General features: G+C 39.4%; 1 protein-coding gene across 1 annotated transcript; it reads left to right on the top strand.

The window, feature by feature from the left end:
- The first annotated feature begins 3208 nt into the window (after positions 1 to 3208).
- LOC137278433 (epoxide hydrolase 4-like) lies at positions 3209 to 16279 on the top strand. Its single transcript, XM_067810759.1, has 6 exons — positions 3209 to 3475; positions 6656 to 6780; positions 7824 to 7936; positions 8422 to 8590; positions 10961 to 11124; positions 12121 to 16279. Exons 1-6 carry the CDS (start codon positions 3281 to 3283, stop codon positions 12369 to 12371), a joined length of 1017 nt encoding a protein of 338 aa, XP_067666860.1. The 5' UTR covers positions 3209 to 3280; the 3' UTR covers positions 12372 to 16279.
- Positions 16280 to 16412: the final 133 nt, after the last annotated feature.

Below are 16412 nucleotides of genomic sequence, written 5' to 3'. Positions count from 1 at the left end.
GCGGCGTAAAACTAAACTCTTCTCATTACGTAAAGGGAGGAGCAACTACTCGGGTGTCGATCATGGATCCAGAACAGCTGTATCAGGGCGGTTTCTGAATGTGATGTAGCCATATTTTGTAGTGATGTGATTCACGATGTCACCTAGATTGTATCTGATGATTCATCTATTTCAGTACGGCCTTAGAGCATGGTTTCACATCAGTCGATCCTGTATCCTTGTCACTGGGTTAGTGAGTGAGTTTAATGTCACACTGCTTGTAGCAATATACCTGCTATATTATCCTCAGAAATGAGTGAGTGATTTAAGATTTAAAGTCAGATCGGCAATATTTCAGATATATCGAAAGAATTAGACTAAAAATAGATCTAAATTCGTAATACATGCATATAATATATAAACCCTGTCAACGAAGGACTGCACAATTGCTAGAATATCACAAAATTAGTTAAAACTAGCTAGCATATACCTTTAAACGTAGAAACTGCTTTGGGATAATACAATGCAAAAATGGGCTGCTGATAGCAAACAACTGAAGGAATATCACTATACTAGGACCATGCAGATATCAGAAAGTGGCTTCAAACACAGTACCCATGAGGGGGAATCTAACCCATGTCTTTGGCAAGTCTAGTGAAAGCTTTAACCACTCGGCTACCCCACCGCTCCTTGTCTTTGACCTGTTGAAGGTAATAATCTTGGTTTGTATGGGATGAACCAGTAAAAACACAAACAATACGTTTACTGTTTTACAGGCACTAACTTCCGTACAAAGGATGTTACGCATCAACACTTTTCATTGTTTTAAATATTACATGGTTTTAAAAATAACATGTTATGAGGTAGTGTTCGAGGTTGAGCAGTGTTCCAAGTGTGTACGTAACATTGCACATAGGGACCGTCAGTGCGTGTGCGTGTGCATGTGCATGTGCGTGCGCGTATGTGTGCTATATTTAGACTTACGCTATATTTAATCACAGTTCTGGAAGATAATACATGACAATGCAACCTTATTGGCCTTCCTGACCCATGAAGCAGGATGATCTCAAGATGTGCACACTACATTAGCAAATGAGTAGAGGTTAACGTGAAGATGCATTTTTTGGGGAGAAAGAGTATCGTTTGCCCTGAGTTTATGTCTTGTGATATGAATGATGTCAACCCAAAGAGATATCGCGTGTCCCAGAAAACATGAACCGGTTTGGTCTCACTTTAGATGTGAGTCATTTAAATGACAGTTTTGACTTTAACTTTATCAAGTTCAACTCTTTGAGTGATTCCATGATCAGTGGTTTCGCCTTTTCGAATGAATAAACTAAACCCAATTAATCATCAGTACATGACCCAGTTGTATCGCTGCTTCATTTACTTTAAGAGTAGCTTGTCACAGATGTTATGAACACATAATATGTTCTATGTATGTATTAAGATGCATAGGATAATTAATAATGTTGGTAAAACAGATGCACAATTAATAAGCATAATAACAAGATTAAATTCGAGTTTAATACTTTGGAAAAGTACTATCACAATAAAAACAATTATTGATCGCCCGTGGAAGTCTGCAGTGTAATATTTTTACAGCAAAATTAGATTAGCGTAATACCGCCAGACATGTGACGTCATAATGATTCACAGTTTTGATGTCACAATGCTAAAACCGTTGTAGCAGTTTTGAGTGAGTGTGTGAGTTTATTTTTCGCCGCACTCGGCAATATTCCAGCTATATGGTAGCGGTCTGTAAATAATCGAGTCTGGACCAGACAATCCAGTGACCAACAACATGAGCATCGATCTGCGCAATGGGGAACCGATGACATGTGTCAACCAAGTCAGCAAGCCTGACCACCCGATCCCGTTAGTCGCCTTTTACGACAAGCTGAGTCGCCTTTTATGGCAAGCATGGGTTGCTGAATGCCTATTCTACCCCGGGACCTTCACGGGTATCGTCGCAGTTTTACTAGACCTTACTTGACACGCGGAAATCTGTGAGTTCAGACACTCTATGAAGTGTACCAACAGTTTCGATCAAATTGGGTTGGAGAGTAATAACAGAATACTAAACTAGCTTCCGTGAAAGGCCATTTTTATTAAACTCGTGAAAGCTTTCGCTCGTTTGATACCAAACTCGTTTAATAAAATTGGCATTACACGGAAAGTCGTTTAGTATCAACCATATATTACGACATTGTAAACCAAAAGTTACTGTGTTCTGTAATCTGATTGGTTGAAAAACATGATTAAATGGTATTAGATTCCCGGAAACTGAAAGACTATTCACCGCGTATTGACACGTAAACAATTGTTTTGTTGTGTCATCGACAGTGGTGACGTCATTCAAATCATATTGTGACGTAAAGTTAGAATGACGTCACAAATGAGCAACTCCAGATGCTACCATGAGAACCAGCTGAAACGGCCAGCTGATGACACTTCACTGCTGTGTCCGTATTCGATGTAAACGAGTGCAGACACTAAAACCCCTTTGGTTTACTTTTGTGTTTACAATGTCGATAAACATCATGTGTTGGCCAATTTCCGGGTGTTATTGAGTATTTGAAGCACGGGAATATTTCATTTGAAACCTCCGGCTGACGCCGTCGATTCCAAATGCATTCCCGTGCTTCAAATACTCAATAACACCCGGAAATTGGCCAACACATGATGTTTATCTCCTAAGTATTACTCTACTGTAATGCTGCGAGACGTATGACGTCATAATGGTTCACAGTTAAGACGTCACAATGCTAATTACACAGATGCTGTAAACCTTGCTTGACGCGCGGAAACCTGAGAGTCATCACAATGAGGGCATATTTCGCCGCAGTTTCTATCAGTTTATTATTGGGGAGGAATATACAGAATACTGAACTCGCTTCCGTAAAATACCATTTTTATTAAACTTTTTGAAACTCGCTCGTTTGATACTAAATCGTTTAATAGAAATGGTATTACAAAAAAGGCAGTATCCTGTAGTAACAACACATAGTGTGTCAGTGGACTGATTAGTCTGAGAGAATATGTCTCGATCGTTGAAATAAATTGCACCAAAACATATTAACAGCGAGCTTATCTTTGCGTTGTTCCACGAGACATTGTACGCTTAACGTTATAGCTATCTACCTATGCAATCACCACATCTGTATACTATGTACAGTGTTATCAATGACACAGCAAACTTATGACATGGGTCAAAGTCCGCGCAGTACTGAACAAGGGTCGTGCTGAATTTCGTTTGTATTCACTCCCGTCACACTTTTGGCTCTCCCAACCAGGAAGTATGGCGATCGAAGTTATTCTCGTAAGGTTGATATCATTTGGTCTTGGTTGTTTCTATTCAACATTCGTTTTGTTCTCTTTAACTCTGGGTTTTGTGAAGCACCCTATTGCATTTTTCTCCCGCAAGAAGCGAGATGTGATGCCATCAGTTCTAAACGACCCTGACCTGGGAACGCATGGCTACGTTCACTTGGAGGTGAGTCAACAAATCGTATTTCAACGCGGGGATTTTGATTAATTCTTAGTGTTGAATGATGCAGAAGTTTCAGATTTGTTATTCACCGTTACGGTCAGTTTAGAAAGTACGGCAGTAAGTTCCACAAGCGGACAACTTATTCTTCACAGTTGCAATGTGCAGTGTCATGAGTGTGGACAGGTGAGACAGGTAGTCCTATATTTTGGACTTTGGACTAAAGGGCAGAGAGAGTCACTTTTGCTGAGTCACGTGGAATTGATTACTACAATCTACCTTGTTACAGCAGTAATAATCATTGATATCATATCGCAAACAGATAAGCATAAAACATAAAAACTAGTGATATTTCACACTAAACTAGTGATATTGTCAGCGTGATCAAGGTACACCCCAGTTCTGTTACCATGGTCACATGAACACACATTAATTCATGAATGTTTTCTACCATTATTGGTATACGACTATACTAACCATGGTTATACAGCTAAAAAAAGAAGGGTTTGGATAATATTATTTGTGAACCAAGTTGTGTGATTGTATTTGGATTTTGAAAATTCCAACCAATAATTCAGTGCAAACACTGTAACTGTCACATCAGACATGGACAGATGGTTCATAGTCAGGTACACAGATGGAACCTGCAATCCGAAAGATCACGTGTTATCCCACGAAATCAAAGCTTGTCACTTTACTGCAAGAGTAGCAATGCTGGATCTGTGGTCTTTTGTCAGATGTTCTCGTTTCTGCCCAGCTAACATCATACAACTGGGTGTAGAACAGTACAGAGCCAGTAATGGACCAATAATTGTTTCTCGTTAGTGGCATGTAACAAGCAAAACTGTACTGGACCGGTGGCGTCTACTAATGCCTACAGGGACAAATAGCTACAGTCTTAAATACACAATCTTATGCACCAGTGGTCACAAATTATACTGCCTCTACCCTTTCACTGAAGTGGTAGGTCCCACTTCATTGTGCACTAATGCCTACAGGGAATACAAAACACAGACTTTAAATGACATTTTATAAAGTTTAATCATATCACTTTCATTTCTTCACACAAAATTACATTACATTACATATTATTGAATTATTAATTGTGATTACATGACAGAACATTCTAAGTCATATATTAAGATGAATCAATGTGAATTATTTACATATGTACAAATATACATTTCTGAAGCCTTTCAAGCTGTTTGTGTCATTTATGCCAATTTAATCAAGTGTCCAGCAGCTGAGAGGAATTCCATGGGGGTCTTGAGTCCAGTTGTCAGTTGGTCCTTCAGTCTTGTTAGTCTCTGGTCAATCTCTGCATAGATTCTCTTACGGGGTGAGGGACGGGCACCATGTGACATCTGCACCACCTTGTTTCTCTCAGTTTTCTCCAACTTCTGCAGCAATTTTACAAAAGCGAAAATGTTAGGGTGAGCCCTTTGCACAGTCTTGTTGAGGTGGGAATGCCAACCCTCGAGATGGTTGTTCGTCCTCGGGCCTTGCATCTCGTGGTGGTTCCATATTCCTGCTCGGAACTTGGCATGGTCATCAGCCCACGAAGTCGTGGAAGGCATCCTTCTGTGCAATGGCAGGGGCGTCATTCATGGTCTTGATCCAGTATTGCCACTGGAAGGAGGGTAAGTGCTGCTGTTCTTTGCACCCAATTGCTGACTTCAGAATCCTGCTGGTAGGCTTCACTGAAGCCGGGAGTCTGAACCTTCCTCCAGAGAGTGAAGTCCAGAGAGGTGGACACTTACCATGGCAGCCTCAGTGAACACACTTCCATTGTATACAGGTCTGTCGTCGGTTGTAGAGTCTGTATCTGTATCCATCTAGTAGTATCTGCTGTCCTCCTTTCTGTGATGTGAAGTACTAGACTTTCTTTGGGTTTGCCATGGTTAGCAAAGAAGCTTTTGGTTACAAGCATTTTAAGTAAATACATTTCCTTCTCAATAAGAAAAATCGCTGTCAATAAATTAAACATTTCCTTCTCACTCTGTTTTATCCTTCAATATGTTTTCTACCCTTTGACCGTGTGAGATGGAGTATAGCCAAAGTAGGTATTAGTGTAGGTATTGGTGCACACTAACCGGTACAGTCCACGCATGTGCTGGTAAGCGTATCGCTGTCACAGCAATTTTTGTAGCTATTATTCCCTGTAGCTATTTGTCCCTGTAGGCATTAGTAGACCAAACCACTGGACCATACATGGGTGGTTACCTTAAATACTGCACCTCAATACTGTACAGGCCCAGTATAGACAGTGCACTTCCTGTCTGGTGCATCGTTGAGGATTAACCCAGGACCATATTGTCTGTTCGAGACAGATGGCATGAAGATAGCGTGTGACATTGTCTACATTTTTTAATGTAAATTTACTTAATGTGGCACTAAAACATGATGGTATTTAGTGTTGTGCTAAATTTTGAACAATAACATGCATCATGAATTTCACTGGGACAAGGGTATTTGAAACATTCAGCATGCGTCTTGTTGTTAGATCATGAAAAACCTGTTGACATGCCTCATTCAAGAACATAAATTCAATATACAATAGTTGATCTAGTTTATAGTATTGTTTGATAATCTTGTCATAATGGACAAAATGTCAAAAGATTGAATAGGTAAATGAAATGTTCAAAATAGTTTAAAAAAAATGAATTCAGGTGAACTGAAGTTTGAACCATGTGTTGTACAATCACATCAAGAAGGAATAACACATTATGTTCTCATCTTGTTTTCTTTCAGAGTTTCTTTTTGGTATCAGCTAGTTTTAAATAGTAGAAACTGTATTAACTTAATCTGGCCAGTGCGTCTGAAACTGTAAAGGGCCGAAATGACAGAATTATCCATGTCTCAAGTGTTTGTATTTGATCATTAAATAGACTTGTTATCTTTTGTGAATGACCAAACACTTGGTGAAGTCTTTGATACGACATGTAGAGGTATGAAGACATGACAAGTGTAGAGAATATAAAATAAGCTCTTGTTCAGAAAATGTTATATTTTCTAGCAAACAGATGTATTCTGCTGTAAATCCTTGATGGAAATTAACCTGTGTGCAGCTGAAAAAGAGACACATTTAATGCCAACAAACCTGGTTTGGGCTCACGTGCCAGTGTTTATTTCGTTTGATGTTGCCAATACTGTGCCATGTTTTAAGTGCTTTTTTTCTTATTTCAGGACGTCAGGATCCACTATGTTGCCCAGGGAGATGAGACCAAGCCACTGATGCTGTTTTTGCATGGATTTCCAGAATTCTGGTACTCATGGCGATATCAACTGCGCGAGTTCAAGAAGGATTATAGGTAACCAGAAAATTGTGTTTTTTTGACACAACCATAAATCTATGACAAGGTGTTAAAATCCCAGGCTTGCTCTCATTATGTTACTGGGTTTGCAAGGTAGGTCCTCCCATAATACCTGCTCCAACCTTGCAATAAGAAGTCAAAAGATTACCTGCCCAGGAAATAAATCACCCGTCCAATCAGATACACCTGGCTATCAACATGAAACTATATTTAAGAAAGTCATGCAACCCATGAGAAAGTTACTCACCCCATTAAAAAGTCACTCACATGATCATCAAGTTGCCCACCTCATCAGAAAGTCCCTCATCCCCAGCCCATAATTATGTTAACCACCTCATGAGAAAGTCAATCATATGATCATCAGGTTACCCACCTGATTAGAAGGTCGCTCATCCCCACCCAATCATGAAGTTACCTACCCCATCAGAAAGTTGCTCACCCCCACCCCACCAGGAGGTCAATCACATGATCATGAAGTTACTCACCCCATAAGAAAGCTGCTCACCCCCACCCCACCAGAAAGTCAATCACATGATCATGAAGTTACTCACCACATCAGAAAGCTACTCACCCCCACCCCACCAGAAAATCCATCACATCATCATGAATTTACCCACCCCATCAGAAAGTTACTCAACCCCTCCCTATTATGAAGTTACCCACCCATCAGAAAGTCACTCACATGATCATCAGGTTACCCACCCCATGATAGAGTTGCTCATTCCCACCCCATCATGATGTTACCCACCTCATCAGAAAGTTACCCATTCACATGATCATAATACTTCCCACCCCATCATAAAGTCACTCGGATGATCAGAAAGTCATCAACAATCAGAATGCAACCATCTTTCACAGACTCACCAATCTCCATCCACCAGAGAGTAACAAACAAACAGTATTAGCATGCTATATTTACCAACCTTAACAGAAAGATATACAAATCATGTGAAAGTTCTGATTTCACAAACATCAATACCTATGACCCTTGTTCTTCTTCTATTTCGCTTAGTATGAATACCTGTGTTGTTTTAATCCAGGGTTGTGGCCATTGATCTGAGAGGGTATGGTGACTCGGACAAGCCTTCCGGTATTGAAAATTACCAGATGTCCAAGATGGTAGCCGATCTGAAACAACTCATCCCAGCTCTAGGTGATATTAATATTCGAAAGTGGTCCTAAGTGGTGACTAAATGGGACTGTGTGGTCAGGCTCACCGACTTACTTGATGCATGTCATCATATTTTTGTAGATCAATGCATATTAAGTCATTCACTGGTTTGTCTGGTCCCAAATCAGTTATTTGCAAACCACCGCTATATTTCTGAGTTCTGTTATTGCACAACAAGAAAGAATTTATGTCATAGAAATTGAGCTCTAGTTTACCACTCTATCCTTGGAAAGTTGTTCGTGAGAATGTCCATTTTTCAAACTTTTTGCACAAATGGAGTTTCTATGTTCCCCATCTAAGTCAGCTATCAATTTAAACAGAATACACTCTCTTGCTACACTGTATCAATGAAGTATGAATAAGTGTGATCAAAAGATAAATATTCACATAGAAGTAGTTTTATGCTTCTTGTGTGTTTTATGGAGTCTAAACATGATTCCACAGGACACCTGCTCCTCTCTCCTCAGGCTACAGGTCCTGTGTACTTGTTTCTCATGATTGGGGTGGCGCCATTGCCTGGTCCTTCACTGCTTACCATCCAGAACTGGTCGACAAACTGATTGTGCTGAACTGTCCCCATCCAGGCATCTTCCGAAGCTTCATGCAGAAGAGTTGGACCCAGTTCAAGAAATCTTGGTAACAAAAATATCTTGAGTTTCTTCTGTGACATCTGTACCCATGAGCATCAGATCATCATGCTCTTTGGACATGATGCACAAATAAGTATAATTTTTACTTATATCCTGACCATGCTGTATTGCTTATCTCCATTTCCATTGTAACAGTTACATGGAAACTTGAATCCCTTTGCTCCCTGACGCAAACATAAAATCACTCATCCATGGGATTATCTCCCTTCTACCACCACACTTATCCCTCGTAACCCGGCCATTGCAATGTACTTTTCTCTCTCCTGAGTTAAGCCCACACTGATATTTGTTGAAAGATATTGCATATGTATAGATAGATAATGTGAAACTATACATACTTTTAAAAGCTCATCTTTAAACCTCTTGGCTGTTTGTGAACAGAAATTCCTCATATTACTGTGTAACATTACCAAATTTATGCAAATGCCAAACCTTGAATAAAATAAATCATGGAATTACAGAACCCTGATTTTGAACTTTGTCAAAAATATGACATTCAGAAAGAAGACATAAAATTCCATGTTAGTATTATTAGGTGGGAGCTGGAACAAAGTTACTTATAAACTAGCGTCCAAAAGAAACGGCACCAAACAATGTCCTGGTCTTAAACAAAACTTAAGTTAAATATCATAACAATAAACGTTTTATTGCAAAAATCAATCATTCAGGAACAGTATTTAATGTTTAACAAGAAGAAGTACTACGATGCCACTTGTGATCTAAGATCACATGAATGATACTGGGGTATTCAATGCAGAATCGACTGTCAGTTTTTACAACTTTCTGGGAGCACATCTTGTTCAGTGCTGGGTGTGGCCATCTTGAGTACTGATGCAGGCCAGAATCCAACGTCAAACTGAGTAGCTGAGTCTTCTGACATCTTGATTAGGGATCCGATGCCATTCCTTTAAGAAAGCAGCTGCCTCATCAATGGCTGATTTTGGAATTGACGAATATGACGTCCAAGTTATTCCCAAAGGTACTCAATTGGGGACAGATCTTGAAGAGCTGGAACTTGCTTTTGTCACCAGAGATAACTCTTCACCAGTTTCACTACTGCCAGTGTGGCACACTCCTGGTTCATCTCAATCTGGCACGCTGGCGTCATGCCCTTTAGAGGTTGATTGACACAGAGACCATGACTGAGGAGTTGGCTGGTCACAGTTTGTCTGCTGACTTGATGTCAAATGCTATTGGTACTTGATGATGTCACAGTGATGTATTGGTTCATCTAAGAAAAGAGCTGTAAATACCAGTTTTCTTTTTGGGTAGTGACCTTGTCTACCACTCTTGGGCATTGTCTGCAGTACTGCCAGTCTGTCGTAGGCGTGTAGCAAGTCTTCTATCGGTGGATTAGCAACATCACATGGTCCTAGCTACATGCTCTTGTGTCTGTTCTATCTCTCTCCCCCTTCTCTGCTGTTTGTTCCTGGTTGTCAGTCGATTAACATAATATAAGAGAAGGTTAGCTTTTATACCCTAATTTTATATGAGTGACTTTGTGCACAGTCTCCATTTTATTCATGTAAATTTGTCTTTTTTCACAAAATACGAAATGCAACTGCAACTAGTCACTGGGAATAAACGTTGTGTTCGAGTGATGTATTTTTAGCTATTTACAAGCAGACTGACAATTATTTTGACAATTTACAGTTGTTTTTATTTTGGTGATGTTTCATTTGGCCGCCAGTTCAGTAACAACTTGAACTAATGAATAAGAATACTGAGGAGACATGTTTTTGTTAGTGAAACATTAAAAAAAATTGTGCTTTCAAATGTCATTACTTTCCATTTCAGTTAGACATCATGCCATAGACTCTGTGCATGTATGATTTTGTTATTACTGTTAGTGACATTTGCCAAGCCGTTTGTTGAAACTTATTTGTCAACCAGTAAGAGAGTGGGAGGAAGGGGGAACATATTGTCAACCAGTAAGAGGGTGGGAGGAATGGGGAACTGATTGTCAACCAGTAAGAGGGAGGGAGGAAGGGGGAACATATTGTCAACCAGTAAGAGGGTGGGAGGAAGGGGAACATATTGTCAACCAGTAAGAGGGTGGGAGGAAGGGGGAGCATATTGTCTACCAGTAAGAGGGTGGGAGGAAGGGGGAACATATTGTCAACCAGTAAGAGGGTGGGAGGAAGGGGGGACATATTGTCAACCAGTAAGAGGGTGGGAGGAAGGGAGAACATATTGTCAACCAGTAAGAGGGTGGGAGGAAGGGGGAGCATATGTTGTTATGAGTGGAAATAGATTCTAGCTTTTGATATTTAGTACAGTATACTTTACATTTACAGTTGCAGTTTAGCTGAAGTATGTGGTGTTGTGAATATTTGGCTTCATGTTTTTTATTCAGGTATATGTTCTTCTTCCAAGTTCCGTGTCTCCCTGAGTTGATGCTGAAAGTGAATGACCTGAAAGCCATAGAAAGAATCTTCACAGGGCGTCAGGGTGGGGTCACCTCAGGAAAATGTAGCGCTGAGGATATTGAAGCCTATAAATACGCTTTCTCCAGACCAGGTAATTACTGTATAGAGCTTAATACTCCAATATAATAGAAGGACACATCTTGGACTTATATTTTGACAGTTAGAAGAGGACTTGATTCCAAGGCCACAGAAATGACTCTATTCCTGGGTGCTGTTGTACAAAACAACGTTAGCAGTAGGGTGATTGTAAGCCACATACTTCAACATAGACTTGATGACTGTCTTGGTGGTAAGGTTGTATTGTACAGTGGCACTTACCTAGAGTAATGGTGAGTTTACTGAACAGTGGACAACTTAACTTATGCAGTTTTCATATGATCATTTCACTAGTGGTGTTCTGATTGATTGAAATAATCAAGGCTTGGTTGCCATTACCAGTTGACCAAGCAATTGATCACATTTTTCTCATAATCGAACATAAACAGATTTGGAACTACTGTTTAAGTGTTTGAAACACTTGATGATGAAACATATTTTAGAAATTGTTGGGGCCTGAAATCATCTTTTATTCTTAGAAAACTTACTTCGCTTGCTGAAAAGTCAGGATGGCATATTCTGCAAAAACTGAGGAGTATTTCTCCATGATACACAGTTGAATCCCAGTGAGTCAAATGCCGGTGTCTCGAATATTATGTTTAGCCCTAAATACCTGTCAGTCCCAACAATTTTTTCTACCCTCATAGACATACCTATGTCTTGAATACATCGATAAGTTGAATATATTACTTTGTCCCCAGTGATTCAATTCATCGGGATTTGACTGTATTTGTGATCACTGGATGTGGAAATTTGTGCTGTTTCTAAATGAAACAAAAAACAGTATATAACCAAACGATTTTTTGTTTATACTTGTCTGCATAGACAACCTGAAAAGGAAAATCTAAAAAATGATGTTAACCAATTTTTTCAATGATTGCTCGTCGGTAGTGAAGCAGTCATCAATTGTGAGATTTCAACCATTTCCCAACACTACATAACATAACATTGTATACCCTGTATCGACATGTACCCCATATTTTTTTTCCAGGTGCTGCAACTTGTGCCATCAATTACTATAGAGCTACAACACGGTTCCCAGCTAAGAAGCTTCCAAAGGTCTCCTGCCCGGTGCTGACCATCTGGGGCTGCAAGGATGTTGCCTTGGAGACTGGTCTTGCTGCTGCTGCTAATTCTGTTGTAGAGAATCACACAGTCAAATACATAGAGGAAGCTAGTCACTGGGTCATGATGGACACTCCGGAACAAGTTAATAAACACATGGCAGATTTTCTGAAGTAAAGATGTGAAGCTGAGATATTTGGTAGAACATGTGTGACATATAAGTAATATACAATGATAATAGCTCAAGGTATAGATATTCAGATGCGGTATTTTTATACTCTCGTTTTGTTTTGCATGATTGGTATGTTCCACTTTACCTCCTTCAGTTCCCCAAGGACACAGGTCCTGAGTGCAGGTAGCTTCTGACTGGGAGGACCATTGCCCCTAGTAATCACTACCTTGGATACAGATGTACATGGTTGATGAAGAAATGTACATCAAAACATGTCCTTTTGATTCTATGCCTTCAAGGACGACCTTGACCTCGTCTACGTTGATGCTTTACTGGCACCTCTGTACATGCTGCACCAGCTAATGAGAGGAGGGAGAACGGGTCAAGGTGAGAGATAGATGAATCTGCTTCTGTGTAGTGTGAGAAAGTTTTGAAAAAGCTTTTGTATTTATCCTGTATTACTCATCTCTGTTTTGACGATACAGCTTCATATTAACCGGTATGTATTCCAGCTAGTCTTATTTGAGTGCCACACAAACTGGGACTGTGATGATTCATAATGATATCAGTGTATTGATATTAGGTCATGATACAGCTTTCACCTGTTTTGGGGGCCATGGGTTCAATAGGTTCTCTTGTCTCGTAATCATGAGACGAACTGATGTCTTGGAAGGACAACTTATTGTCTTCCACAATATGGATTCTGTGAGTAACATGTTGATATGAGTGTATGTAATTTTATGAGCTGGATGAACTTGTCCCTTGCTTCTAGCTACTGGAAACAGGACGTTGGGTCAGAGAAATATGTGCTATACGATAGTAGTCCCTGTTGTGACTGTCCTCAAACTCTCAGTCTAGGAACTTGAGTAGGAACAAAGCTGAGACTACGATTTGAAGTCACGTCAGACCTTTGGATGTTTTGCTATCCAGACTTGTAGGCTAGCTGATGTTTTTTTAAATTTGCTTTTTCAAGATGACAACTGATCATTCTGCAAGCCAAGTAAACTTAGTCTCAGTATTATGCGTTACAAATCCTAGTAGGAGGTTGTGTCAGATAACCTTTGAGATAAACCAATCAGAACACAGCGTTTCCAAATCGTGAAAGTGGACATTCACACATGCCTTTGAGCTTTTTACCTCGAAAAGGTTTGTATCTGAATGAGTCCTAATTCTATTTTTCATACGATCACTTCTGGATGAAGCACATATATCATGCTACAGCACTGTCAACAGTGAGTAAACAGTCACTGAAATTAGAGGAAATATTAGCTAATGGTAACTATGTCAATAGTAAGCCCAAAGCGTATCTACTGCAGGTCAAATATCTGTGCTTTGTGCAGATTTTTGTTTTTTGAGGGATCATAGTCAGTGACTGGGGAATTTTGTAAGTCTTGACGAAATCTAAATAGTACGATATATTACTCTGTATAAGCCGACCCTCTAACTTGACCCCTAAAATCAGCATCAAAATGCATAAGCTGATCCCCCTCGATGAGTTGCAGTTCAACTCACACCAAGTGACATCGGTCAGTTACAGTCTTGGACGTAAAATGCAAGTATGGTCGCGGTCAACCAACACCACAAGATATCTGGCAGTTACAGTCTTGGCTGTAAAACTTAGTATGCTAAGTGAGAATAATATCTAAGCTGTTGTCTGATTTGTTACATCTGGTTGGCCATCTTGTGTTTGATTGGGTCATAGAGCACTCAAGGGTTACCAGATGTGACCTCCTACACAGGTTTGTTATGACTCAGTGCAGAAGTGTAATGAATAACACTGAGACTAAGTTTACTTAGACTGATCAGTCGGCAAACTAAAATTTGTTTACTAGGTAGAAATTGGGTCTATATGGTTGTGTTTGAAAGTGTTCTGTTTACACAAGGTCCAATTGTGTTGTGAGTCTTGATGATGAAGGAGTCAAGTTCCTTGACATCAAATGTTTTTGTTTCTTCAAATATGTAATCATGACCAACAGTCGTATTTCAGCCTTGGCTAAAGTGAACAATTGATCTCGGTCATCTTTACAGTTTTATCTAATATAGAATATTTATTTCAATGTCATCATCACTTTATATGCAAGAAAAATTCTTTTTAAATAGTTCAGGGATGAGAAATTTCCGCGGATCCGCGGAAATCCGCGTTTTTTTACATCCCCAGGGTCATTTTTCTGAAACGTCTAAATATATATACAGTGTTAATATTGATTTTAGAAGCCCCATTTAGTGTGTAAAATGCCAAAATCCCAGGAGCTTCCTGGGGCCGTCGCCCCCCTGGGCCCCCGACCAGGCTCCGCCCTGGACCTGGCTGGGGGCCGGTGGCCCCCAGACCCCCGACTAGTTTTCAGCTGTAAATGAAAATTTCCATTCTCATCCCTGAATAGTTACATGCATCTTAAAGTGGTGTACTTGTAATGTAGCTTTAAAACTTTACCATACAGGCAAATGCCATTTTTGTCTTGTTTTACTTCAAAATCATTCTTGGTTGTTAACTCTTGTAAGTTGTATACAAGATTGGTTGTATGTGTTGCTTCAGCCACAACAAACAATTACTGTACCTCAGTTTGTTGTTGTGGAACTAAAGTACTGTAGGAAATAGAGTGAAAAACAACTGTTTTTTTGCGTTTGATAATTTTGCATTTGACAATTGATGTAGTTACTATGTGAAAATGTGAAATATCTATTAAACAAAGTTCGGCCTTACTACAGTCTGAGTGGTTTGGAGATAGATAACGTACAAAAAGGAATTTACTGAGGAGAGATGAATGCAAAAATGAGGGATTTGTTTTTTCCAAAGCAATTTATTTGGAACAGACCATGACTTAATGCAAATTAGTGTGCGATGATATTTTGTTGCAAATGACACTTTTTAAATGCCCATTCCGAAATAAAAGCTTTATTATATACAATAGCTGGTGCAAAAAGTAAAATTTTAGTGCAGAAACTATTGAGGATGTAGCTACCAAGGAGTCTCATTATCACTGTATAAAGAAACAGGTAGGCGGCATTGTCTCAAAAGATGCGTCAGGACAGGGTGTCACAGATGGTGGTTGGGGTCTGGCTGGGGCATAGAGATATCAGCTGAGATAAGATAATCCTTTAGAGGATTAAACTGGGGAAGCAAACGGTATGTCATAAGAATTTACAAGAAATATCCAGTTCTGTTGATCATCGGGTGGTCGTGCCAACTAAATGGTTTGAGACATTTAATAACATGGAATTGAGCTTTTCTAAGGGTATCATACACTTTTACATATCTCAACATAAACTTCATTAAAAAAAGACACGTAAGATGTTAATCAACAGATGAGACATATTCAGCACAGATGGAAAGGCATAAAGTATCTTTGAGATGGAACTTTGTGCCCGTAGGCAGCACATGTATTCCATCCCAGTTGAGTCGACAGTCTGTCGTCATACCTGGCTGAGTGACCTCATTGCCAACTACAGTCTGATATATTGTTTTTCGCATCTCACTGAATGCCCAGTCATGATCAGGCTGATGTGGGTCATTTCAACATGTTTGCAGGTGTGTAAATGTTAGGAATGCATGGTAGCAGCAAAAACACAGAGTGTTTTTTTGTTATTTCTGACAGTATTTTAGTGTGAGAAATCCTTTTAAGATTACATATTGATGTGATTGTGTTCATCATCTTGTCACAGGGTTGTGTACATACATGTTTAATGAACAGAAATTCATGCATCTGTGATCATATTTTTATACATCATCCCTTTGGGAACAAGTTATTTTTTGTTACAAAATAATAAAAATATACCGATTACTAAGTAATCTGTTGCCTTTCATTGATGCTTTTGATTATTTTGTATGAAGACCATGCATAGGTTTAATGTTTATCAACAATATTTCGTCCCCATTCTTTGATTATGATCGAATAAATGTATTTTAAAAAGAAAACTGTTTGTGTTTGTGTTTCATGTAAATTTGGGAGATGAGCTGTGGCAGAGATTGAAGGATGGTTCACAGATTGATCTCTGCCTATCAGTGGAGTTGGCATTCTTGTTTTATATTGCATTAATTATAGGAGTTC

This window comes from Haliotis asinina, chromosome 3 (assembly GCF_037392515.1).
Source record: "Haliotis asinina isolate JCU_RB_2024 chromosome 3, JCU_Hal_asi_v2, whole genome shotgun sequence".
Taxonomy (NCBI): Eukaryota; Metazoa; Mollusca; class Gastropoda; order Lepetellida; family Haliotidae; genus Haliotis; species Haliotis asinina.
This window is presented reverse-complemented; position numbering and strand designations above follow the sequence as displayed.